Source organism: Hippopotamus amphibius, chromosome 2 (genome assembly GCF_030028045.1).
Source record: "Hippopotamus amphibius kiboko isolate mHipAmp2 chromosome 2, mHipAmp2.hap2, whole genome shotgun sequence".
NCBI lineage: Eukaryota > Metazoa > Chordata > Mammalia > Artiodactyla > Hippopotamidae > Hippopotamus > Hippopotamus amphibius.
This window is the reverse complement of record NC_080187.1, coordinates 174,215,225-174,241,582: the sequence shown is the minus strand read 5'-3', so window position 1 is coordinate 174,241,582 and position 26,358 is coordinate 174,215,225. Positions and strand designations below refer to the sequence as shown.

At 38.3% G+C, this 26,358-nt stretch overlaps 1 pseudogene and 1 gene segment (V, D, J or C); both read left to right on the top strand.

Annotated features, from left to right (window-relative positions):
• The first annotated feature begins 5,840 nt into the window (after positions 1–5,840).
• Positions 5,841–6,484, top strand: LOC130844633 (T cell receptor alpha variable 14/delta variable 4-like; annotated as a pseudogene).
• A 15,773-nt stretch (positions 6,485–22,257) lies between these two features.
• On the top strand, positions 22,258–22,809 carry LOC130844632 (T cell receptor alpha variable 13-1-like). The segment is given in 2 exon segments: positions 22,258–22,309; positions 22,475–22,809. Coding segments are annotated over 2 exon segments (387 nt in total).
• The last annotated feature ends 3,549 nt before the right edge of the window (positions 22,810–26,358 follow it).

The window sequence follows — 26,358 nt, the reverse complement described above, 5'->3', positions numbered from 1 at the left end:
ACCAAAACATGGAAACAACCTAAATGTCCATTGACAGATGAATAGATAAAGAAGATGTGGCACATATATACAACAAAATACTACTCAGCCATAAAAAAGAACTAAATAAAGCCTTTTGCAGCAACATGGATGAAACTAGAGATGATCATACTAAATGAAGTAAGTTAGAAAGAGAAAGACAAATATCACTTATATGTGGAATCTAAAATATGGCACAAATGAACCTGTCTACAAAACAGAAACAGACTCATAGACACAGAGAACAGGTTTGTGGTTGCCAAGGGGGAAAGGGGTAGGGAGAGGGATGGACAGGGAGTTTGGTGTTGGTAGATGCAAACTATTACACTTAGAATGGGTAAACAACAAGGACTTAATGTACGAGGGTGGGTCAAAACTTATTTCTACAGCCAGAGTGTGGATAATTTTTGAATCACCTTGTATAGGGAACTATATGTGATAAACCAAAATGGAAAAGAATATAAAAAAGCATATATGTGTATAACTGAGTCACTTTGCTGTACAGCAGAGATTGACACAACATTGTAAACTAACTGTACTTCAATTAAAAAGGATTTTAAAATAATACAGAAAAATGGACTATTATTTCTCTGAATTTTGCATTTTAATATATGGTATAGATTCATGAAACCATCACACATTCATGACATAGAACAGTTTCATTGCTCCTTAAAACTCTCTTGTGCTATAATTTTGTAATCACACCCTGCCCAATCTTAACTCCTTGCAAACCTTGATTTTACATTTTTATCTTTTTAGGAATGTCATATGAATAAAGCCATAAAACAACAAAAAACCTTTTGAGTATTCTGCATCTTTGTGAGGGGAAGCACATGGTACTGGGCACATGTACGATCTCCATCCCTGTCACCACTCTCATTTTTTAAAAAATAAATAAATAAATTTATTTGTTTATTTATGTATTTTTATTGGTGGCATTGGGTCTTTGTTGCTGCGTGCAAGCTTTCTCTAGTTGCGGAGAGCAAGGGCTTCTCTTCATTGTGGTGCATGGGCTTCTCAATGTGGTGGCTTCTCTTGTTGTGGAGCATGGGCTCTAGGCACGTGGGCCTCAGTAGTTGTGGCACTTGGGCTCGGTAGTTGTGGCGCATGGGCTTAGCTGCTCCTCGGCATGTGGGATCTTCCCAGAGCAGGGATCAAACCCGTGTCCCCTGAATTGGCAGGTGGATTCTTAACCACTGCTCCACCAGGCAGGCCCTCATTGCTTTTTAACCCTGATGTTTTGAACTTGTAAGTTATTTTATAGGAATAACTCATCATTTCAAGTGTTTGAATTCCTTTAGAAATTTTGTTTGTACTTCTACAAAAGAAACATTATGGCAACTGATAATGGGGAGGTTCAGTGGGGTGTTGGATCAACTCATAATCAGGTTAAGGCATGTTCTTCACACAAGCCCAGTTGTACCAACTTTATTATGAATTTTTCTAACATTTTAAGACATTTTATTGATCAAAATTCATTTTTGCAGTACTAATTGGGGTATGGTTATTATTTGGCATTTCCAGGTGTTGACACTAAATAACATATCCAACAATTCTTTAACTTTGTTGCACAAGTAATGGACTTGTTGAGCTAAATTATAGCATTAGGATGGCTACTGCTTCAAGTAAAACCAGTACCCTAGCAAGTTATTTCATTGGTAAGAGCACAAAGTTGGGAAAATCAGAAATATATAACACTCTAGCATTAAATACCACTAAAAGAATGAAAAATAAAGAATGCAAAGGATAATGTGACAATCAGTGGTTCCAAACATCTTGGAGAATTCTTTTCTAATGATCTTTGATGGAGATGTCCTCTTTATGCAGTCCTGTATTTGTTTCAAGGATCTTGGGTCAACCTCATCTTCTGTGGACTGTCTACTTCTGACCATTCTCTGGAGAACCTTGGTTTAATATCTCTAACATAAGTAACTTTTCAATTCTTGTCAATTAAAGATGCATGATGCCATAGAGGTTATTAAAGTCTAAACAAGAAAAAAGAAAAACTTTTACTTAATATGTGCTTTGGTATCATGATGGTCCCCAAGCGTAAAAGTGTGGTAAGCTTAGAAAAGATGTTGATTTTTCTTTTACCTAATATAAATTGTTATTTAAACAGTAATAAATAAGTAGCTAAAAAAAAAGGATGCATGATATCAGGCTGGTTGGTACACATGTGATGAAGGATCAACTTCTTGTACTTTATCTGTTGAATTGGTAACAAATAGTACCTAATAAGGTCATTTCCACAAGCTCTATGGCAGTCCTTCTCTGGGTATTTTGCAGAGTATCCAATCACCCAGGTTAAGATCATGTAAAGGCTGATTAAATGAAAGGCTAGGCAATCAAGCTGTGCCTATGATGAAAGGACTGACTATATTGGGTTTATCTGTTTAGTTCAGTTTGTGAAAGATTGGAACGCATGTGATTTGGGATTTTGTGAGTTACCTGGGCCTATCAGTGACCAGTTCATAGTGACACAATGTACTACTTTATGAGGGGAAGAAACCTGGGACATGGGGCCAAGGCTAATTAATAATGCATTACGCCATCGTGGTTCAAGGGTGTCTGATATAGTAATTCATTTCAGTTCTTATATTCCATTTGTTCTTTCTACTTCTTCAAAAGATAGAGGGAAGATAAGAAAAGTAAAATTTCTGAGTGAGGGCAAAACTTTATATAACTATCCCAGAGAAACTTGTTCACCTATATAGACATAAACTGAAATGACAGAGGTAGTAAACACAGTTTCAAATTAATTTTTTTTAATTAATTAATTTTTTATTTATTTGTTGGCTGTGTTGGGTCTTCATTGCTGCGCACGGGCTTTCTCCAGTTGCTGAGAGTGGGAGCCACTCTTCACTGTGGTGCACGGGCTCCTCATTGCAGTGGCCTCTGTTGTTGTGGAGGACGGGCTCCAGGCACGTGGGCCGCAATATTTGCGGCACACAGGCTCAATGGTTGTGGGTCACGGGCTCTAGAGCACAGGCTCAATAGTTACGGTGCACGGGCCTAGCCACTCCGCGGCATGTGGAATCTTCCCAGAGCAGGGCTCGAACCCATGTCCCCTGCATTGGCAGGTGGATTCCCAAGCACTGCGCCATCTAGGAAGTCCTCAAGTTAATTTTTAACTATGGCAAGTGCTATGGTTTATCCAAAGACTGCTTCAACCCTGTAGAGAATGAAAATACTATCATCAGTATACACTCATGACCCATGGAGAAAATTCAATTGTTTAAATTCCTTTTGGAAATACCCAAATGTTTCCTTGGGACAGTATTCCAGTTCATATCCCCCCTTTACAGGTTTTAAGGGATTTTGTGGGTTTCAAGAAAGGCATGAACTGACCCCAATATCTGCCAACCTAGAAAAGTTTCCCCACAGTATTTTTAAAAAAATTTTTATTTTTGATATTGCAGCCAATATGTCCTTACTCTAATGCCTTGTGTCGAGGATTTGAGCAAGAGTTCAATAGAGATCATTTGGCTTAACCAGGCAGCTGTCCTGGCTTTGATATATCTTGTCCTCATGGATCAAACAAAATCAATCATTCTTAGTGATTCCTTACAAAATCAGGATCTGGTATTCTGGATCTAAGACGGAATTATTGAGGTTTTCCATGGGTTTGTCTTTATGTTCTAGAAGAGGTTCTTGCATAAGGACTTTACTCAGAAAGGCATGTTTAATGTGATAATCTGCTCAATCATTTTTTCCTAGCTCCCTCAGAGTCTTTCATGCTGAGAGACTTTGTCTTTATGACAAAATTTCTTTGAGTAGCATTATGACATCAAATAATTCATGTACTTCATGTCCATTTTTAATAGGGGCATTTGAAACACATAACATCATTAAGAAAAGTCAGATAGTTCAGAAACCTCACTGTTGCCATAGAATTTGGAAGCTCTGAACTGCATTAAAAATCTACTGACTAACACAATATAATTTTTTTTTGTAAATTGAGTTGCCCAAGAAAAATCCACAAGTTCAGCTACTTGAATTAATTATGCTTCTGCTAAGGACTGGGTTTTATAAAGGAGTCTGGAGTAATTATTGCATAAACAGCCTGGTACTGTTCCTTTCAATTTTTAAGATAAAACACTGAACACTTATTGATGAAGAATTTGGTATGAGGGTGTCCAAAAGATCTATTCTGGACATGGACACTTCTTGAATGACAGAAGTGCAATCTTGAGAGTCCCTTGATTGAGACATGTATTACAGTTGAATAACAGGAGGAGAAATTAATAATATTTCATATTTACTCAGCCAACTGATAGGAGAATGTTGGGTGTTTTTAGACAGTCATAGTACATAACTCAGAGAGCAGAACTGTTTGTAACTGTATGTGGTACCATCAGATTTAATGCAGATTCTGGTGCAAGATCTGACAATGCTTCAACCAATTTAGCTGAGGCTGCCATTATTTTGAGATAAGGATGATAAGCTTTGGTTACTATATCAAGAGATAGGAATGATAGGCAAGGGGTCTTTGTTACTTGCCATGATGTTGAGTAATATTCCTAGAGCGTGGGCTTACTTTTAACATATGTACACAGAAAGAGTTTCATAACCATCAATAATACCACGATCAGCAGTTTTATGTAGGTGTATGGACTCACCTATGATATACTCTCCTTAGAAATGGGCATAGAGAGTATAGAAGCTTACTGTGGCTCATTTAGGGTCTCAACTGAAGTAATGGGAAAAATAAAAATTCAAAGGTTTGATAAACTGATGACCAAACTCTGGTGTCTAACCTGGCTTTTATGAACAGAACTGGGCTGTCAAAACTAATAGAGAAAAAAAGGGAACTTCTGTGATAGGACTCAATGTGAGCAGCTTCAGTCTAACTTCTTCAGCACAGTGTGATTAGGTTTTTCTGCTTTGGCTGCAAGATACTGAACATTGATAGTGAAGAGAAATAGTGCCTTAACAACAGGAAGAACAAAAAAGCTACAGTGATTTGTCCAGACAGCTTTGCCTTCTTTTTTTTTTTTTAATTAATTTATTTATTTTATTGGCTGTGTTGGGTTTTCGTTGCTGCACACGGGCTTTCTCTAGTTGTGGCAAGCAGGGGCTACTCTTCGTTGTGGTGCATGGGCTTCTCATTACGGTGGCCTTTCTTGTTGCAGAGCACGGGCTCTAGGCACATGGGCTTCAGTAGTTGCGGCACATGGACTCAATAGTTGTGGCTCATGGGCTCTAGAGCGCACAAGCTCAATAGTTGTGGCGCACGGGCTTAGTTGCTCTGTGGCATGTGGTATCTTCCTGGGGCAGGGCTCGAACCCGTGTCCCCTGCATTGGCAGACAGATTCTTACCCACTGCGCCACCTAGGAAGTCCCAGCTTTGCCTTCTTATCATTAAGGGATTTAGTTCTACCTTCTGTGGAGGAACAGCATGTGTAGATGTGAATTATTATATCTTATGTTGTTTTCATAATACATTACACATAATATTTTTAAATAAGAGCTATCACTCAGTTCCTTCACAGGTGCAATGACCAAACACGGTCCTTGGTGAGGTCATCCATCTTCCTTGCAATATCAAATTTAACTCATGTTTATTTTCAGATGTAATTGCTATCTGTTGAAGAGCTGGTTAATGGAAAAGGAAGTTAGGGTTGAGTGACACTCTCACCTAGTCCACGGAGAAGCGGACATGACCCATGTGAACCTGCTACACGAGGAAACCTCTGTTTCCTGTTGTAGGGCAGCAGCAGCACATAGCTCAGTAATTCTTCCTTCACCCTGTCAGGCTCGCCTCAGCTTGCAGTGTCTTGAAATTGAAGAAGGTATCTTCCATCTGGTGGAAGACCTCAAGCATGCTTCTCTCCAGCCTCCTGAAGGTAGTCGTGGCTTCAGCGTGGCTAGGTAAGGATGGCCCCTGTGGGATGGTGCCCCCTTTATGACCTAAGGACCAGAGGAACAGTCTTATGGGTACCCTGGGAAGGAAGGGTAGCTGGGTGTAAAATAGAATTTCTTTATTCCATGCTACTTATTCCTAAACCTTTACTTCCACGTTTTTTGTTTGTTTGTTTGTTTTTCTATAGGATCTAGTATTGCCCAGAAGGTAACTCAAGACCAACCAGCAATGTTAGTGCAGGAGAAGGAGGCTGTGACTCTGGACTGCACATATGACACAAGTGATTCAAGTTATAGTCTCTTCTGGTACAAGCAGCCCAGCAGTGGGGTGATGATTTTTCTCATTCGTCAGGACTCTTATAACCAGCAAAATACCATAGAAGGTCGCTACACATTGAACTTCCAGAAGGCAAGCAAAACCATCAAACTTGTCATCTCAGCTTCACAGCTGGAGGACTCTGCAGTGTATTTCTGTGCCCTGAGGGAGCCCACAGTGAGAGCTGTGTTGGAGGGAGGTGTTCCAAAACCCAGGGCTCTGCTTGATACATCCACCTGCTGTAGGGACCAGGGCAGGGAATTGCCTTCACAGACAGGAAGTGGTTAGGGCTGTGGCAGTATAGGCGTAGTGTTAGAGGGAAAACACTCACCCTGAGAAAACACCTCTCTAGATTCATAGACTGTGTTCAGAGCTATCATTTATTCAAAATACCCTTATCCCTGAATCATTGTCTTGATGTAGACATATAGAATTTTTAGCCAAAGATCAGAGTGAAAGAACAGCCACATAAAATCTTTGCCATTTGGTGATTAGATTGAGCTAGATGAACTGGCTAAGGAAATTCAGAAATATATGACAGAAAAATCAGTAAAAATATGTATGAATTGTTGGTTTTTCAGATCAATTTGTTCAATAAATATTTATTGAGTATATATCATGCAGGGAAGGAATAATTCTCCTCTATCCTCTTTGTGTCCCTGGTTGAGCCTAAGAATTAAACTGACCTTAGATTAAGAGGAGAAAAGCATGCAAATTTCATTAAATTTGTACATATACATGGGAGCCTTCACAAGAAAATGAAGATCTGAAGAAGCACCCAGAGCAGGAATACCTTTTATACTTTTTGGGTAAAGAAACAATAAATTTGTGAAGAACTGACAAGACAATGGGCTAGAGAGAGTCCATTTAGTGCCTGGTAATCCTTATTGTTCTTAAATAGAAAGAGTCCTTGGTGCCTTCACTGGGCTGATAAAGAATTTCTCTCCAAAAAAGGGAGAAGTTATTTACTGCCTTTAGGCAGAAAAAGGGGATCCTTTTCTGCATTTGCTCAAAATGATTTTTATGTCAAACAGGCATATTTTGGGTTGACATATTCTAGTTCCCTTCAATTATGTTATAGGCATTGTTTTCAATGAAGGTCCTCTTAATATGTTTTCTCTTTTTATATACCATGCTGTTTATACTATTTCTGAATTAGTTTAATTTAGGTCTGTTTGCTGTGACTCTGTGGTACTCATATTTACTTTCTAAGGTGACTACTATGTGATAAACTTTGGGCTAAGATTAATCTATCTCATTATCACAAAAGAGCTCAATTTCTATACTGGAGGTTTACATGCCACCCAGTAGTCGTAGCCATAAACGATGAATGATTAGTGAGTCTTACAGGGACATGTGGGGTTCTCCACGATAGAGACATGAACCTTTTAATTTGTATATAAATAAGGCATCCTTTCCTTCTAATATGAATCACTTTCATTATAATTTATTAAATTCCTCTTTTCATTATGTGGTTTCCACAGGCTTTATTCATTTCCATTGATCTCAGTTTCATTCTATGCCAACCTGAGAAGATAGTGTCACAGAAAATTTTTATTACCTGTGAGAGTAAATAGCTTTTCAATAATTTGGGGGGGTAATTTTTACACATTTATTTTTCAACATAAATGTTAAAAATTCTGTCCAGTTTTACTCACGTTCTATACAGCCTCCCTTAAAAGAAACAATGAAACAAAACAAAAAAATTTGAAAATAAGAAGCTGCACTTGTATTTAATGACTATATTAACATTTAAAATATCTGTTTTCCTATTTTTTTTAAATTCAGGAAAATGCTATTTTTCTCAACTTGTGAAGGGCTTTTACTGTATATCATTATATTTTAATTTTTACCTTATCTTCAAATAAATTTCTCTCTATAGTCTTACGTGTTTATATCTGTATACATAATTAATTGAATTTTCTTATATTCATTTTTACTTTTTGTCTAAGTAGAAAAAGGTGTTTACACTAAATGACTATAGCACGGAACTCAAGAAAGTAGATGATGAACAATAAGACACGATGAAAGAAATCAGAGTGAAGGCATTAAAGATAAAGCAGAAACTGACTGATCAAAGGAAAAGAATAAAATCAGTGATAAAACCACAATCTGATATTTTGAAAAAAACTAGAGTTAACATGATCTAAGAAAAAAAAGAGGAGGGACAAATACATGCACAAAAAGAAATACATATTTCAGGGATTGTAAGGATTATTTTAGTATTTGGAAGTCTGTTAATAGTTCTTCATATTGACAATTCTTGAAAGTCTTGAAGATGTTCTCAAGCCTGGCTAGATGGATTTGATCTGGAGTGATTTCCTTTGGACCTGGCACGATTCACTGTAGCTGTTCAGAATGTGTGTATTTGTGCAAGCTGATCTGATTTTGGTAGCTCTTACAGATATTTGGATTCCTCTGTAACTTGACTAAAATTATAGATGTAGTGTTTGTTCCTTTTCTTTAATCTCTTTGTTGCATTTAGATTATTTCTGTTGTATATAAGAAAAACATGAATTTGTTCAGCCATATTTATATTGAAGTCTTGGCTTCCATTTACTGCTTGTAAGTTTGTCTTTTATTGTGAGGTGTTCTGAGTTTTACTCTAGAAAGTGCTGGGCCAGTAACTGTGATTCAGATTTATGGGATGTACAGACTCTTCAGATTCCTGGAATACATCTGGAAATTATTTTCCTTTCTGTCTGTAAACCTCTCATAATCTTGTGGAATGAAGTTCATAACTGTGACTGATTATGTACGGGCCAAACCATGGTTTAAATATAGTAGTCATATAGGAAAGACCAAGCTACAATCCCATATATGAGAAATATTCATACTGGTGAATTTGATCAGCTATATTATAGACTTCTTTATCAGAAGCAAGCCAGAAGGAATGGAGAGAGGGAATGACCATTGACATAAATAAAGTTCCAATATCCTGGTAGTTCACAAAAGTCTAGAAGAGTTTGTCACTCTTGCTGCAGTGCATTGCTCAAGTCAGGTGCCTAATAACTGATCCGAAAGGAATGGCCATGCCCCTACCTGGTGGTCAGCTCCTGAACTGCTCTTTAAGTATCCTTTATAATGTATTCTTTTCTCTTTTGGTGAAAGAGCCAAATCTGCAATTATTTTTAATTGTTTTCCCCATATTTTGATTTGGATGAATATGGAACCTGTTAACATACTGTCTTAAAATGACTTCAAGGGCTTGAGAAGAAGTAACTTTGCTACCCTCTATCCTGTTATAAAATATGCAAACTAATTCATGACAGAAGTTTTGCATGAAAATGGGAGTAGGAGGTGGGGAGAGGGTTGAGGGAAGGATTACAAAGAGATGTGAGGAAACTTTCGATGGTAATGAATAGTTCATTATCTTGATTGTGGTGATGGCTTCACAAGTATACATATATATACATATATATGTACATATATATATGTTTAATTTTATAAAAGTTTACTTTAAATAAGTGCAGTATATTTTAATGAAAATTATATATTAATAAAGGAATTAAAATCCAAATTTAACAAATATCTTTCTTCATTGTTGTACAAGACTTCTAGTGTGACCCAAATGCAAATATTTGTCCTCTACATTCTCATCGGCCTTAAAATATATTTTTTTTGCAGCTGTGGATAACAACTTTCTGCATCTAGTGTTATACACTTATTTTCAACTCAGCATCATCCCAAACTATTTTGTTTTCCCCCTTTATATCAGAATAAAAGTTTGTAGCTGCTTTTCCTGAATTCCTTTCTAGCATAGTTTTGAGGCAGGTTCTGACAACGTGATTTGGAAGGTGAAGGAGAAAGGAAGGGATATGTGAAGACAACCAGTATCCAAGCCTGATTTTCTTACTTAAATTGGGATCTGGGAAACTATTTGCATGTTGACTTTGGACTCATGAAGCTCCTTGATCTGAATCTGTGGAGCGGGAACTCCCTGAAACACACTGACCTAGGCTTCCATCTATGTGTCTAGGGAATCTATGGTTACGGAGCTTTACTGAAGCTGCATCCCTCTCTAGAACTTCATCCTGACAGCGCTCAGAAGTTTTATTTTATAAAATGAACGGTCATAAAAAGGGAGCTAAAGAAGCACTTTTTTTGCTGCTGCTGGTACTTCATAGAGAAAGATCATTTAGTAAAAATTGTATAGTCATGGGGACATTTTTCCATGCTGATCCCAGAGCTTTCTCCTTTATCTCTGAAGACTATCTTGGTCTTGAACACTGATCACAAATGAAATTTTATAAACTGGTATTGGATTAACTTTAAAAAAACCTCCTAGGGAGCTTTCAAAAATTACAAATTCATGGGTCTCAGTCCTGGAAAATGTGATTCATGAAGTTAGTGGTGGATCCAGAATCTGTAATTTTAAATCACTCACATATTGATTCTAGTATCAGCTGTTGCATGAATATCAACTGGTATGTCTTTAACAATTTGAAAAGCTGAGAAATAAGAGAGTTCTAACTCATGCTCCAGGCTCTAGCCAAAAATTTGCATCTTTTCCCAAGCCAGTAGGGGAAAATTTTTTTTTAAACTTTTATAAGGGGTCTCAGACTGAACTTTTTAAAAATAAATTATTTATTTATTTATTTGTTATTTATATATTGGCTGTGTTGGGTCTTTGTTGCTGCTGAAGTTGCGAAGAGCGGATGCTACTCGTCGTTGTGGTGCGTGGGCTTCTCATTGTGGTGGCTTCTCTTGTTGCAGTACAGGTTCAGTAGTTGTGGCACACTGGCTTAGTTGCTCTGTGGCATGTGGGATCTTCTTGGACCAGGGCTTGAACCCGTGTCCCCTGCATTGGCAGGTGGATTCTTAACCACTGCACCACCAGGGAAGCCCAGTGGGGGAAAATTATTGGGTTAAAGTTTGGCATCAAAATGTCGGCAAATGGATGGTAATAAAAAACATCCTTGATTTTAGATATCCACTAAGAGTGTATTGTTAGTAACGTTAGTATTTGTTGCCTGATTCACAAAGGCTAACCAACTTGAAATTGTGAGGGAGTAAGATATTCATCTCAGATCATCAGGTTGAAATTCAGCAAATCAAATTATGGAGTTTCTTTCTGGCTAGAATTCATATTTTCATTTTTAAATGATTTTTATATTTAGGAATTACTATTGGTATTCAGGAATTACTATTGGTATTCAGGAATTACTATTAGTAAGACTTTTTCTCCTTAAAAGCTTTTATTAAAGACAGCATTCCTGATCTTCCCTGGCGGCGCAGTGGTTAAGAATCTGCCTGCCAATGCAGGGGACACGGGTTTGGGACACACGTTTGAGCCTTGGTCAGTGAAGATCCCACGTGCCGTGGAGCAACTAAGCCCGTGTGCCACAACTACTGAGTCTGCGCTCTAGAGCTTGTGAGCTGCAACTATTGAGCCCATGTGCCACAACTACTGAAGCCCATGCACCTAGAGAACATGCTCCACAACAAGAGAAGCCACTGTGCTGAGAAGCCCGTGCACCACAATGAAGAGCAGCCCCCACCCGCCAATACTAGAGAAAGCCCTCAGACAGCAAGAGACCCAACGCAGCCAACAATAAATAAATAAATAAAATAATAAATAAATCTTAAAAAAAAAGACAGCATTCCTTACAATTGATATAATATGGGACTAAGGAAACTGCATTTCAAGAAGTAGTGCTTCCTCAAAGACTGTTTATTCATTATTTTTGTTTAATTGGACAAACATTTTGTGAGGATGTAATAAATACCAGTCACTGCTCTATATATCAAGGTACAGTGCTGCAAAGCAAATAAACACTCAATAATGACTTTACTTCTTAAATGGAATCTTTTTTTTTTTATGCTTTATTGCTGTAACTTAGGTATTATAAAGGCCACATATCTTTTTTATTTTTTTTTAATTTTTGGCACACTGGCTTAGTTGCTCCGCGGCATGTGGGATCTTCCTGGAGCTGGGATAGAACCCATGACCTCTGCATTGGCAGGCGGATTCTTAACCACTGCGCCACCTAGGAAGCCCTGGAATCTTTTTTTAAATTAATTAATTAATTTATTAGCTGTGTTGGGTCTTCACTGCTGCACGTGGGCTTTCTTCAGTTGTGGTGAGTGGGGGCTACTCTTTGTTGTGGTGCATGGGCTCCTCATTGCCATGGCTTCTCTTGTTGTAGAGCATGGGCTCTAGGCGCATGGGCTTCAGTAGTCACGGTACATGGCTCAATAGTTGTGGCTCATGGGATCTAGAGCGCAGGCTCAGTAGTTGTGGCACATGGGCTTAGTTGCTCCGCGGCATGTGGGATCTTCCTAGAGCAGGGATCAAACCTGTGTCCCCTGCATTGGCAGGCAGATTCTTAACCACTGCACCACCTAGGAAGCCCAATAATGACTTGACTTCTTAATACTTCTGAATTCCACCCCAAACCCTTTTCTGGCATTCAATGAATTATGGCTGGCCCACAATGAATACATGAATATATAAAGGACTGTCTTAAAATACTCAAGGAAATTGATATCAGCGACAGAAATACCCTGGGATGTTCTGTTAAAGAACTTCCATGTCAGGTAGTGTCCTAACAACAAAATAGACCTAAAATGTAAGAGCAACTCGTTCAGATTTCGAAACGCCTCCTGCAGACTGACATGTGTCTCATGAATAAAGTCAAGGATAACATTTTTCTGACTTGGGGAGAAGACCAGGAAACTCGCATCCCATTTCAGTGCCTGTCCACCAGGGGGTGCAGTTTCCTAACACAGACACATTTCCTGTGTGAAACCAGGCTTACGTTTATCACTTCGCTGTGACTTCAACATTTCTTCATGTTAAGCATCAAGAACATTATTCAGGAGACACTCTAGAGATGAGCTCTTCTGCAGGCTTAGTGACTGTGACACTCTTAGTGCTTGGTAAGCAAAATGCCTCTAAAAATTTGTATTCTTCTTTCTGTTATGTCAACAAAACTTTTAATTGTAATTTTATCTGAGAGCTTTATGGCCAAGGTGATAGAGAATTCTTTTATTTTTCTCCAGGACAAACCCGTGGAGACTCAGTGACCCAGGTGGGCGGCCAAAAGACTCTGCCAGAAGGGGCTGAGCTGACCATGAATTGCACTTATTCAGCCACTGGGTACCCCATTCTTTTCTGGTATGTTCAATATCCCAGAGAAGGTCCACAGCTCCTCCTGAAAGCCACGAAGGATGAGGAGAAGGGAAGCTACAAAGGCTTTGAAGCCACTTATAAGAAAGAAACCACCTCCTTCCACTTGGGGAAAGCCTCCGTCCAGGAGTCAGACTCGGCTGTGTACTACTGTGCTCTGAGTGACACAGTGATGGGAACTGCAGGGGGAGCTGAGCACAAACTCTGAGCAGCAGCAGGAGGCCTGGATGCCGAGTGTCTCTGACTGTTTGATCCACTGTGGGTCCAGCACAGTCTATGGTGTTTTGTCCCTCAGTCTCTGGCTGATACAAAAATCATACCAATGTCTAGAGCATAAGAACAAGAGTAAACACTCCCCTTATGCAACCTTCTATTAGTGAAATTGAAAACTGTCTGACACCAATAGTTCCTCATCCAGGATCAATGTAATTTCGAGGTTAAACCACATAAACAATGCAGTGGTCCCTTGCTCATCCTAGCAGTCAAAATTCAAGCACCACAGGTTGTTCCAGACCAACTGGATGGGTTTTGCTTTACTGTGTCTTATTATACTTTTTGAGAGCCAAAGTGCACCAGAGAATGTGTCATCTGCATAATGTCTTCCAAACAGAGTATGGCAGGAGAAGTGATAGGAGAGCTACAGCCTCCAAAAACCATGGTTTTTAAAAAAATCAATTTATTTATTAGCTGCATTGGGTCTTCGTTGCTGCACGTGGGCTTTTCTCTAGTTGCAGTGAGCCAGTGCTACTCTTCATTGCAGTGCGTGGGCTTCTCATTGCGGTGACTTCTCTAGTTGTGGAGCACAGGCTTCTAGGCACACAGGCTTCAGTAGTTGTGTCATGAAGGCTCAGTAGTTGTGGCTCACAGGCTTAATTGCTCTGCAGCATGTGGGATCCTCCTGGACCAGGGCTCGAACCGTGTCCCCTGCGTTGGCAGGCGGATTCTTAACCACTGTGCCACCAGAGACGTCCCCATGATTGTTTTCATTTATTTTTATTTTTAATTGAAGTATAATTGATTTACCATGTTGTGTTAGTTTCAGGTGTACAGCAAAGTGATTCAGTTATATATATGTATATATATTATATATATATATATTCTTTTTCAGATTTTTTTTCCCTTATGGGGTATTACAAAATATTGAGTATAGTTCCCTGTGCTATACAATAGGTCCTTGCTGGTTATCTATTTTATACATAGCAGTATATATATGTGAATCCCAAACTCCTAATTTATCTCTTCCCAACCTTTTCTCCCTTGGTAACCACAAGTTCTTTTTCCATGTCTGCTGATCTATTTCTGTCTTGTATATAGGTTCATTTGCATCATTTCTTTAAATTAGATTCCACATATGAGTGATATCATATGATATTTGTCTTTCTCTGTCTGACTTACTTTACTCAATATGATAATTTCTAGATCCATCCATGTTGCTGCAAATGGCATTATTTCATTCTTTTTTATGGCTGAGTAATATTCCATTGTATATATGTATCACATCTTCTTTATCCCTTCATCTGCTGATGGACACTTAGGTAGCTTCCATTTCTTGGCTATTGCAAATAATGCTTCTATGAACATTGGGGTGCATGTATCTTTTCAAATTATGGTTTTCTCCAGATGTATTCCTAGGAGTGGGATCATGTGGTAGATCTATTTTGAGTTTTTTAAGGAAGCTCCATACTGTTCTCCATAGTGGCTGTACCAATTCATATTCCCCTCAACAGTGTAGGAGGGTTTCTTCTTCTCCACACCCTCTTCAGCATTTATTATTTGTAGGCTTTTTTATGATGGCCATTCTGACTGGTGTGAGGTGATAGCTCACTGTAGTTTTGATTTGCATTTCTGTAATTATTAGCAATATTGAACATCTTTCGTGTGTCCTTGTCCATCTGAATATCTTATTTAGAGAAGTGTCTATTTAGATCTTCTGCCCATTTTTTGATTTGGTTGTTGTTTTGTAATATGGAGCTGTATGAGCTGTTTATATATTTTGGAGATTAATCCCTTGCTGGCCACATCTTTTGCAAATATTTTCTTGCATTCTATAGGTGGTCTTTTCATTTTGTTTATGGTTTCCTTTGCTGTGCATAGACTTTTAAGTTTAATTAGCTCCCATTTGAAAAAACAACGGTTCTTAAAAGAGAAAGAATGAAAGAGAAGAAAGGAGGAAGAAAAGAATCTCTTATGTAACCAAACAATGGAAAGCGAGGAAAGGGACCTTTATTCTAGTTTCTCTCTTTGGTCAATCAGATCATAGACACAGGCTGACATTTAAAATGAAGAAGAAGGACCAAATGCATGTTTGAATAAATGACTTATGTCTAAATCATGAACAGTGCCCCAAACTTATTTGTAGCCTGTTACTTAGATCAGTTGACTTACTAACAATAAGAATTCAAGTGAGATAGTTTTCAGTGCCTATGAAACATGGTGAGAGAAAATGCTCCTGAACAGATTTTTTTTTTCCCTAACAATATGGATAGGTGGCACTGGCTGAGGGAAATCCTATAGATTTCTTTAACTCCTATTTTGTACCTGTTCTGAATCAAACTTGGGTCAATCTACTGACACCAGGGTGTAGTGAAGGAAAGTACAGTGTTTATTGCAGAGCACCAAGCAAGGAAAAAGGGCCTGAACTCCCTGATGGCTTTCAGGGAAGGGTCTTTGAAGGCAAAGTGAGGGAGAGAGTTGTGGATGAGTGATCAGCTCTTGTACATCCTTCTGATTGATTGATGGGGGAGGTAATAGAGTGGTGTTTTGTGAAACTCGGTCATCAACCTTTTTGTTCCGACTGGTCCAGGGTCTATGTGCTGGTGGTCAGCATGCAGTTAACTTCTTCCATCTGGTAGGAGTTTTAGTATCTGTGAAAGAATTCAAAGATATGGCTCAGAATATTATCTATAGCCCTTGAGGAGGAACTAAAGGTCCTTCACTTTGTTTTATGGCTAAACTATTATTATTTTGTCTTGCCTGACTGTTTTCCTTTGCTTCTGCATTTTGTCATTTTTCTGATTAAATTTGCTCTTTGGAACATGGGGAACACATAGGGAGCTACAGATTTTCTCCAAAAAAAAAAAAAAAAAAAAGTGGGGAATGTAGTGGCGGGTCTGTCCCCAGGAAGGCCTCCCAGGATCTTGCTTTATTTCACAACCACTTGTATAGGGAGAAAATAATGGGATTGTAAGAAGATATGGAAGTAAGAGAAGACAGTGTAGTGAAAAGAATAATAGAAAAATCAGTCTCTGCATTGCACTGCAAATATACTGCTGGTCTTTGCAAATATTGGTGCAATCTTATTTAATTAATATCTCGTTATTGCCACACAAGAATTCTTTTGTTGCTTGGGAGAAAGTTTTGAGCATAGATGTGAACAACATATATGTTCTCTGGTTCTGCAGTGGCTATTATGGTAAGAATGACTAAAAATATTATTGGCTTTGAAATGTCTGCTGCTTCTAGAATATTTTTCTTTTCTTCATTCTTCCATCTTCATGAAATTTTCTTTTACTTTTTTCAAAGGCTGTATTTGTAGTTTTTTATCAATAAGCTGCAATCATAATATTAATATGTTTCCTTATATATGTTATGCATTCTTGGTTTAATCCTAATTAATTTTTTATTAGATTGGTTTAAATGTAAATTTTATTTTTAAACTTCTATAAAAATGCATGTCAAATATACTTTAAACAATACAAAATGGTGTACAATAAAATATTTTCTCAGTCATTTGGATAAACATGGTAGATTAATAATATACATTTATCTCTTTATCCCTCTGAAACTCTATTAAAAAGTTAGTAAAGAAATCAGAAAGGGCATAAACCTGCAAACACAAAGAGAACAGAAAAGGACATAACAGTACACAGTAATGTCAACAAAATTTCAGAAGGTGAGAAGTATAAGGAAGAATGAGAACTTGTGTTACAGGCTAGATGAAGAAACCTAGGCCTGGTGTGAGAAGGGTCACAATGTGTGCTGAACACCTGTGAAGAGTTTAAAAAAGAAGGGCCAGTTATTTGTGAATAATTGAGAAAGATGGTGTTGCTCTTGTGAGTGCCTGTGTGTATGTTGAGGGTATTGAGGGGCACTAAAATAGGAGGACTGAGTGAGATTATTTATAAGTAAAGAACACCCTTTCTGCCCACAATTCTTCATAATAAGCAGTGATCACTTTCTAAACCCAGCAGAAAAGTGGAAGTTAGTTTTTGGTGAATAGAGAACAGCATGTAAAAAGTGTTTCAATCCTTGTGTATTACTAAAATTTTTGACTTTTGCTTATCAGCTAGCCTTTCTTTTCTTAAAAAAATTGTGTAAAAAAATTTTTTTCCCCATTCTCCCTCTAACACCTTGTAACCACTGATCTTTTTACTGTCTCCACAGTTTTGCTTTTTCTAGAATGTTATATAGTTGGAATCATACAGTATACAGACTTTTCAGATTTATTTCTTTCACTCAGAAATATGCCTTTAAGATTCCTCCTTGTCTTTTCATGATGTGATAGCTCATTTCTTTTTAGCGCTGAATAATATTCCAAAATTGTCTGGATGTACAACAGTTCATTTATCTTTTCATCTCTTGAAGGACATCTTGCAGCTTCCAAGTTCTAGCAATTATGAATAAAGCTGCTATAAATAACTGTGTGAAAGTATTTGTGTAAACATAAATTTTCAACTCATTTGGGTAAACACCAAGGATTATAATTGACAGATTGTATGGTAAGACTATGTTTAGTTGGATAGGAAACTGCTACACTTGTGTTCAAAGTGGCTGTACCATTTTGCATTACCATCAGCCACAAGTGAGATTTTCTGTTGCTTCACATCCATGCCAGTGTTAAAATAAAAGAGATCAGCCTTGAATATTCTGTGCAGACAAAACCACTTCAGTCATACAAACAAAGTTTAATTTAGCTTATTTCATGAACTTAACCTAGGTAATTTCTTGCTTATGCCTCTGGAAATCATAAGCAAAACTTGAACAATTTCCCAAGTTTGATATGAGGTAAAGGTAACCACTGACCAATTCCTTATTATTTAAGAAAATTCTAATATGCGAACCAATCACTGTGAAGAATAAACACTGTTTCCTCACTATATAAGCTGCTTTATAACAATATACCTCTGAGACTCATTTCATGTTTTGGTTTAAATGTCCTGGTTTGTGAACTTTTTGGTGTGTGTACAATACACTTTTACTAAATACTACTTTGGTGGTTCATTGGTTTTAAGTTGAGATATTTATGAACTTTTGATATCAGCATTTGGTATTGTTAGTGGTTTGGATTTTGGCCACTCTAATAGGTATGCAGGGGTATCTCAATTTTTAGAATTGAATTTTATTGTATTGTGTAAATTGTCAGCAAAAATGATAATCAAAATGGAAAGACTTATGCAGCTTGGCAGTCCATGAAGATGCTAGATAAAGGTTTTCTAGGCCAACACTTTGACAGTAAACAAAACAATATTCTACGAAATACCCATGGAGCTGGAAATTTTGTCCAATGGATGGATACACCCTTGCTATAATTAATTTATGGTACACTGTTATCCATGTGAATGGTCCTATTCAGGCGGCTACACTTAGTTCCGTATGCCATATCTCAAAAGTACAAATATTGACCTAAGTATCTGTCTCTATGCAAAGGAGGGTTTGAGAATTCTTATCTGATGGGAATGGGTGAAAGAATGGAATCAAGAAGTTTAACACACATTAAAACCACACGTTTTAATAATATAAATATTTATATATTGAGTAGATATTCTTCACCATAGCTGTCTTTAAATCTTTAAAGGTATGAGATGTGGAACAGAGGCTAGATGTACTCTTTGTAATCCAGAGGACCAGTGAATCCAAATTGCAGGAAAGGGGCTTCTACCCTGGAAATAAGGTAGTCCTGGTTTCCCAGGGACCATTTCTTATGACAGGTTCTTTAGGGTCAGTCCCCTATTTGCACTATTTCCCTAGCAGACACAGGCAATATTGAGGCTTCCTTAGATTTATTCTCACAGAGGTAATCAGAAAACTGTAAGAAATTAAAGTGGGTGAGAAAGCGGTTTTGGCAGAGGAAGATAATTCTGGAAACTGACAGAATTTAATGGGAAATGTCTTGGAGAAAGGACATTGTCTTGGAGAAATGTCAATGTCAACATCTTGGGGAAAGAACACTGCAGTGGAATTTTTTTAAAAATTAATTTATTAATTTATTTTATTGGCTGTGTTGGGTCTTTTTTGCTGTGTGCGGGCTTTCTTTTAGCTGCGGCGAGTGGGGGCTACTCTTCATTGTGGTGCGTGGGCTCCTCATTGCCATGCCTTCTCTTGTTGCGGAGCACGGACTCTAGGCGTGTGGGCTTCAGTAGTTGCAGCACATGGGCTCAATAGTTGTGACTCACGGGCTCTAGAGCACAGGCTCAATAGTTGTGGCACACGGACTTAGTCGCTCTGCGGCATGTGGGAGCTTTCTGGAGCAGGGATCGAACCCGTGTCTCCTGCATTGGCAAGTGGATTCTTAAGCACTGCGCCACCTAGGAAGCCCTGCAGTGGAATTTGAAAAAAAAAAAAAAAAAAGATAAGAGTATGGAATCTGAGCCAGCAATGACGGCCAAGGCAGTAGAACCATCCCAGGAGAGTTGGCTTGTACTATAGAGGAAATTCCATTACGACTGTGAGTCATTCATTGCATTTATGATATGCTATCCATTTAAAAAAACTGCTGTCCTTTTCTTTTTTCTCCGGCTTTATTGAAATATAATTGACGTATAACTTTGTGTGAGTTTAAGGTGTACAGCTTAATGATTTGATATATGTATATATTGTGAAGTGGTTATACTTATAAGGTTAGTGAACACAGTCTTCACTGCATATAATTACCAGGGTTTTTGTTTTGTTGTTGTTATTATGGTGAGAATATTTAAGATCTGCTCTCTTCGCAACTTTCAAGTGAAAAGTACAGTATTGTTAACTATAGTCGCTGTAACAGAGTATGAAATTTGAGTGAGCAATGGCCAGGGAGGCAGGAATGCATGATAGGAGACTGGCTAATATGGTAGGAGAAATTCCACTAAAGATATGAGTCAGTAATTGCATTTTAGGACATGACATTTCATTGTGATATGAGAAAATGATTTCAGCTCAAGAATAAACTTACATGTGGTTACATTTTCTGAATCTGCAATGTGAATGTTTTCTCAGAATTTCTACTTTTTCTTTCAGTCCTTTACAGAATATAAGACATAGCGTTCAAATAGATTTCTTAAAGCACGTCAGATTTCTCATTGCTAATCAACCCCATGTATAGATCAAAATGTTTCCTATGGTTGAAATAGTAATAACTCATGGAAGTTATCCCCCTGCTGACTTATCACTGAGATTTGATCCTTTCTTTTTATCACAGTCATCTTAACTGAGGGAAGATTCCACATTTTGATTGTTGGTACTGTCAATTCTCTGGGAATATCAAGTTCACAGGTAAGACCAGCTTATTTTATTTTATTTTATTTATTTTATTTTTTTATTTTATTTTTTATTTTTTTTATTTTTTTGGGGGTACACCAAGTTCAATCATCTGTCTTTATACACATATCCCCGTATTCCCTCCCTCCCTTGACTCCCCCCCCCTCGAGTCCCCCCCACCCTCCCCGCCCCAGTCCTCTAAGGCATCTTCCATCCTCGAGTTGGACTCCCTTTGTTATACAACAACTTCGCACTGACTATTTTACAGTTGGTAGTATATATATGTCTGTGCTACTCTCTCGCTTCGTCTCAGTTTCCCCTTCACCCCCCGCCCCCTCCCATACCTCGAGTTCTCCAGTCCATTCTCTGTATCTGCGTCCTTGCTCTTGTCACTGAGTTCATCAGTACCATTTTTAGATTCCGTATATGTGAGTTAGCATACAATATTTGTCCTTCTCTTTCTGACTTACTTCACTCTGTATGACAGATTGTAGTTCTATCCACCTCATTACATATAGCTCCATCTCATCCCTTTTTATAGCTGAGTAATATTCCATTGTGTATATATGCCACATCTTCTTTATCCATTCATTTGTTGTTGGGCATTTAGGTTGCTTCCATGTCCTGGCTATTGTAAATAGTGCTGCAATAAACATTATGGTACAAGTTTCTTTTGGGATTATGGTTTTCTTTGGGTATATGCCCAGTAGTGGGATTACTGGGTCATATGGTAGTTCTATTTGTAGTTTTTTAAGGAACCTCCAAATTGTTTTCCATAGTGGCTGTACCAACTTACAGTCCCCAGGTAAGACCAGCTTAAAGGAGCACAGTCTGAGATAACAGGCATTTGAAATATCAAATGATCTTCTTTCTCTTACTCTGATCTTTGGCTTACATGTTCCTTTTAGAAAGATTTTTCCTCCATATTAGACAAATGAGGATGGTATACTGGCTGAAAAGGGAAGTTTTATATTTTCTTTGTTTAAGAGAGTGAATCACGGTTCTTTCCTGATTTCAAACCTGTATACCAGGCCCATTATTGAATAAATGGCAACAGCAGCTACCTCCTTCTGATTTATTAACAATGACTCAGTCCTGTGCAGAGATATAAATCTTGATCTCTACATTCTTCCTGTGCATTTAATCATCAATCTAAGACATAATTTGACCTTTGCTGCTTTTATGCATCTGAATCCCTCATATCACAGGATATGAGAAGAACATTTAACCAGAGAGTTCAGTAGTTAGAGATGTGACCACCAGATGGTGGTGCACCTCTGCTGATGTAGAATACATGGAGGGTTCATTTTAGTGGATTCTGAATGAATGGGCTTAGGGCAGAAGCAGAGGCTTTTTCTTATTGGCTGGGTAGACAATGTGACAAACCACCAGAGAAAAGAAGGGAACACTTGCTAATAGAAGCAGCCCTCCTGGCTGGAGACTGCAGGTCCACAATTGATCCTAAATGGGAAGAACAATGAAGACGCCCATTGGAGCTTTCATCACGTTCTTGTGGCTGCAGCTGGACTGTGAGTTGAGGGTTTATGGGAAACAGAGTGTGTAGATGGATATTCTTTAGAAGTCAAGACTGGCTTTATTCAGGTTGCTTCTAGTTAGTGTAGAAAAGGAAAAGTAAATTCTGGAGCTTAATCATCTGGCAACACTTCTCCTTTCTCTGACTTCTTTCTGCCTAGGTGTCAGCCTTGGAGAGAAGGTGGAGCAAAGTCCTTCTACCCTGAGTGTCCAGGAGGGAAACAGCTCTGTTATCACCTGTACTTACACAGACACTACTTCAGACTACTTCCCTTGGTATAAGCAAGAACCTGGAAAAGGTCCCCAGTTCCTTATAGACATTCGTTCAAACACAGGCAGTAATGAAGACCGAAGACTGACTGTTTTATTGAATAGGACAGCCAAACGTGTCTCCCTGAACATCACAGCCACCCAACCTGAAGACTCAGCTGTCTACTTCTGTGCAGCAAGTACACATTGCTTCCCAGATACCTGCTACCTGTACTCAAACCTGTGACTGCGGCAGCCTCCTTCCTTTGGCACAGAACTTCAAGTATAGCGTCTTCTATATTGTTTATGTGCAGGCGGAAACTGATGTGTTAGTCATGAAAAGCAATGGGATAGAATATTAGGTTCAAGGGCAACTAAAAAGGGTTAGAACTTTTTGTTGGATAACTGTTGCTTACTGAATTCTAGAAGGGAGTTAGTAATTTACTGTTTTATTTTGAAATTGTAAGATTGACTTTATATTTTGCTATTCAGACTCCTCTCCTATAAGTAACTCCCCCTGATATGCAAATTACAATCCTTATTATGAATTTTTATTTTTTTAAAAAATTAAAAAAATTTATTTTTGGCTGTGTTCGGTCTTTGTTGCTGTGCTCGGGCTTTCTCTAGTTGTGGTGAGCAGGGGCTACTTTTTTGTTGCAGTGGGTGGGCTTCTCATTGCGGTGGCTTCTCTTGTTGCGGAGCACGGGCTTTAGGTGCATGGGCTTCAGTAGTTGTGGCTCGTGGGCTATAGAGTGCAGGCTCAGTAGTTGTGGTACATGGGCTTAGTTTCTCTGTGGCATGTGGGATCTTTCCAGACCAGGGCTTGAACCCGTGTCTCCTACATTGGCAGTAGGATTCTTAACCTCTGTGCCACCAGGGAAGCCACATGAATGAGTTTTTAAATTTTGTGTTCTGAAAACAGTATTTATTATTTTTCTGAGTATACAAATTACATGCAAGATATAGGAAAATATGTGATATATGATTAATATGATGTTGATAATTCTGTAATCACATAATATTGCTAATATTGTTTACTCTTTTTTTTGTTTTTTTAGCTCAAAAATATTTATTGTGTAAAATTGAATTGTTAACAATCTAGTACATTGTGACAAAATGTATACAATTTTTTTCTCATTAGTTAACTATTTTATATGTATTAGTGTATATATGTCAATCCCAATCACCCAATTCATTCCTCCACCTCCCCCCCCCGCCCCCGTTTTCCTCTCTTGGTGTCCTTGATACAAATTCTTATCATAAACAGTATCTTTTTTTCACTTAATATTATATGTTGAATTAAGCATTCCCATTTTATTGTCTTGTTCCCAAACATCAGCTTTTAAATAGCTCTGTGAGAGATACTAATAAATTACAATTTTATATTAATTTTCTTCCTCTAAATTTGTGGTAAAATTTGACAGCCTATTTTTTGTGCTTTTCATGTGCCACATTCTTATTGAAAAAAATGTGACATGGATTTTCCTTTAGTGCCCAGTTATGGTATATATTTTTTGTGTGTTTGAGGAAAAGTAAGATAGAAAGTGATTTGAGAATGTGAGTTTCATGTAAAATTCACAAATCTATTCTCTTTACAAAATTCTGTAAGTATGTATTCACATTTACTCTCGCATAGAATTTAGAAGACTTGTGTGTTTTATTCGCTGCTTTATCTGCAGTTCCTAGCACAAATTTTTTCACATAGTTGATTATCAGTAGGTGTTTATTAAAGAAAGAAAAGGTGAATTCTGCCATTTGTTCATATTTTAATGTAAGCTTTGTAATTGAATTAAATTATAAATTGATTTGTGGAGAACAAAACTCTTTAATGTGTATATTTGATAATTTGACTGTTTAAGAACATACTATTTCTCTCCATTTATATATTTCTTTCTGGATAAAGCTCTGCTGTTTTAAATAATTAAATATATTCCTAGACTTGTAATTTTTTGTTACCATTATGACTGGTATCTTTCTTTCTGGGGTGTATGGGACGTTTTTATATGTATTTATCAGCCCCTTTCTATTATTACTGGCTTGCCTACAGGTATTTGGACTAATGGCTAATCTAGAGACAGCTTGCTACAAATCTCCTGCCTCATCTTCATGCTTTGACTGGATTAAACGTGACTAACCAAAACCTTATCTTTTAAAATGTTATTTACTTAGTGTTGTCCATAAATCAATGGAATGAAAGAAGCTGTGTAAATAATTAATTCAGTAGTTCTCTGACATCCTGTCAAGGGCAGGCTATTCTCACAATCCTCATATTCTTCCTAAGGATTGGTAAAATTAGTGAATGGTATGGTGAGAATGACGCCTCTTGTCTGAGTTATGGTTGTTGGTAATCAGCAAACTATTTTTTTCTTAAAGGGAAAATTATCATATTAAATCAGGTTTAATACATCTAAACAAGAAAGGCCGGTATCATAGCCCAGCACCCCATCCGGCTTTCACTATTTCCCTCACTGTAATCACAGCTCCTGTCCAGCAGGTGAGGTGATGCTTGGTTGGTCCATTTCCTCCAAGACTGATGATGGAGTGAGTGGGAAGCACGGCTTATATTTTATTGGTTTATTCTTCTCAAATCAAGTCAGAAGAGAGAGAGGGTATAATTACTATGGGTTTCCTGCTTTGCAGTAGTTAGGTGAGAATTTACACAACGAAAGGAAAAAAAAAAGCTCAACGCAGTGTGCAGTTAGTCATAGCTCAGATTCAGACACATTCAAGCTTTCAGCCTTCAGCATGGTGAGTGTATTTTCTTCCTACTGTCTCTGGACAATTCACTGCAAACTTCCTGGCCTTCTCTTGATCCTGGGAAGACAGTCTGGGTGCTGACAGCCCCCCCTTTTCTTCCTTTCCCTAGGGGGGTGCTTACTGCTTACATTTGTCTTGTTTCTCCCAAGCCTGCAGAGTGGGGCTGCTTTCTGCACATGCTCTTTAGGCATCTGCAAAGCCTGGCTCTGGCTGCCCTCTTTTGTGCACTGGGAGCAGCCACAGGGTGGGGTGGTGTTTGGGGCAGGCGTTGAGCGTTGGCAGTGCCCTTGGGCTACTTTTGGTGATCAGCAGGGCAAGGAGACTCAGTGGCTGGTGTGCAGGTCCTGATGGAGTCTATGTCCTGGTGGTACGACCTTTGTCCCTTTCATGGCCTCCTGGAGCCCTGGCTGCTGTTCTCCCAGGAGCTCCCCTCTTCCCAGCTGAGCAGCACACCTCAGTATACTGGGTGAGGTGAGAAAGGGGCGGGTCTCTTCCGCAGCCTCCCTCGAAGCTGGGGAGCAGCTGCTCACTCACAGGCCCTCACTTCCCTCTGTGGAGAAATCACAGGCCAAGAGTGTTTCTCTTGGTGCCCAGGTGTGGGCTTCACGGGAGAGGTGATGAGGGAAAGTGAAATTGTTCCCCTAACCCTCTTCAGTGTGTCCAACCTCAGACCATGTGCTGGGACTTCTCTGCTGGACTCCTGGACTCCTCAAAGCACTCCCTTTGGTGTATGATTGTGAAAATTGATGTTTCTTTGAGGGGAAAAAGATGGTAGAAAATTCGTATTTTGCCACTTTGAATTAAATTTTAAATTTTAATTCCTAAGTAATTACATAGAAAAATTGACTATTTTTGGCTTACGTTTCTGTTTATTTTGAATTTTAATACACTGTACAGATCACGTAGCCATCACATGATTATGATACACAACAGTTTCATTGCTCCCCAAAGCTCCCTTGTGCTATCCTTTGGTCATTACAAACTGCCCTCTTCCTAAGTCCTCACAAACATTAAAAAAACATATAAATTCAGAATTTGA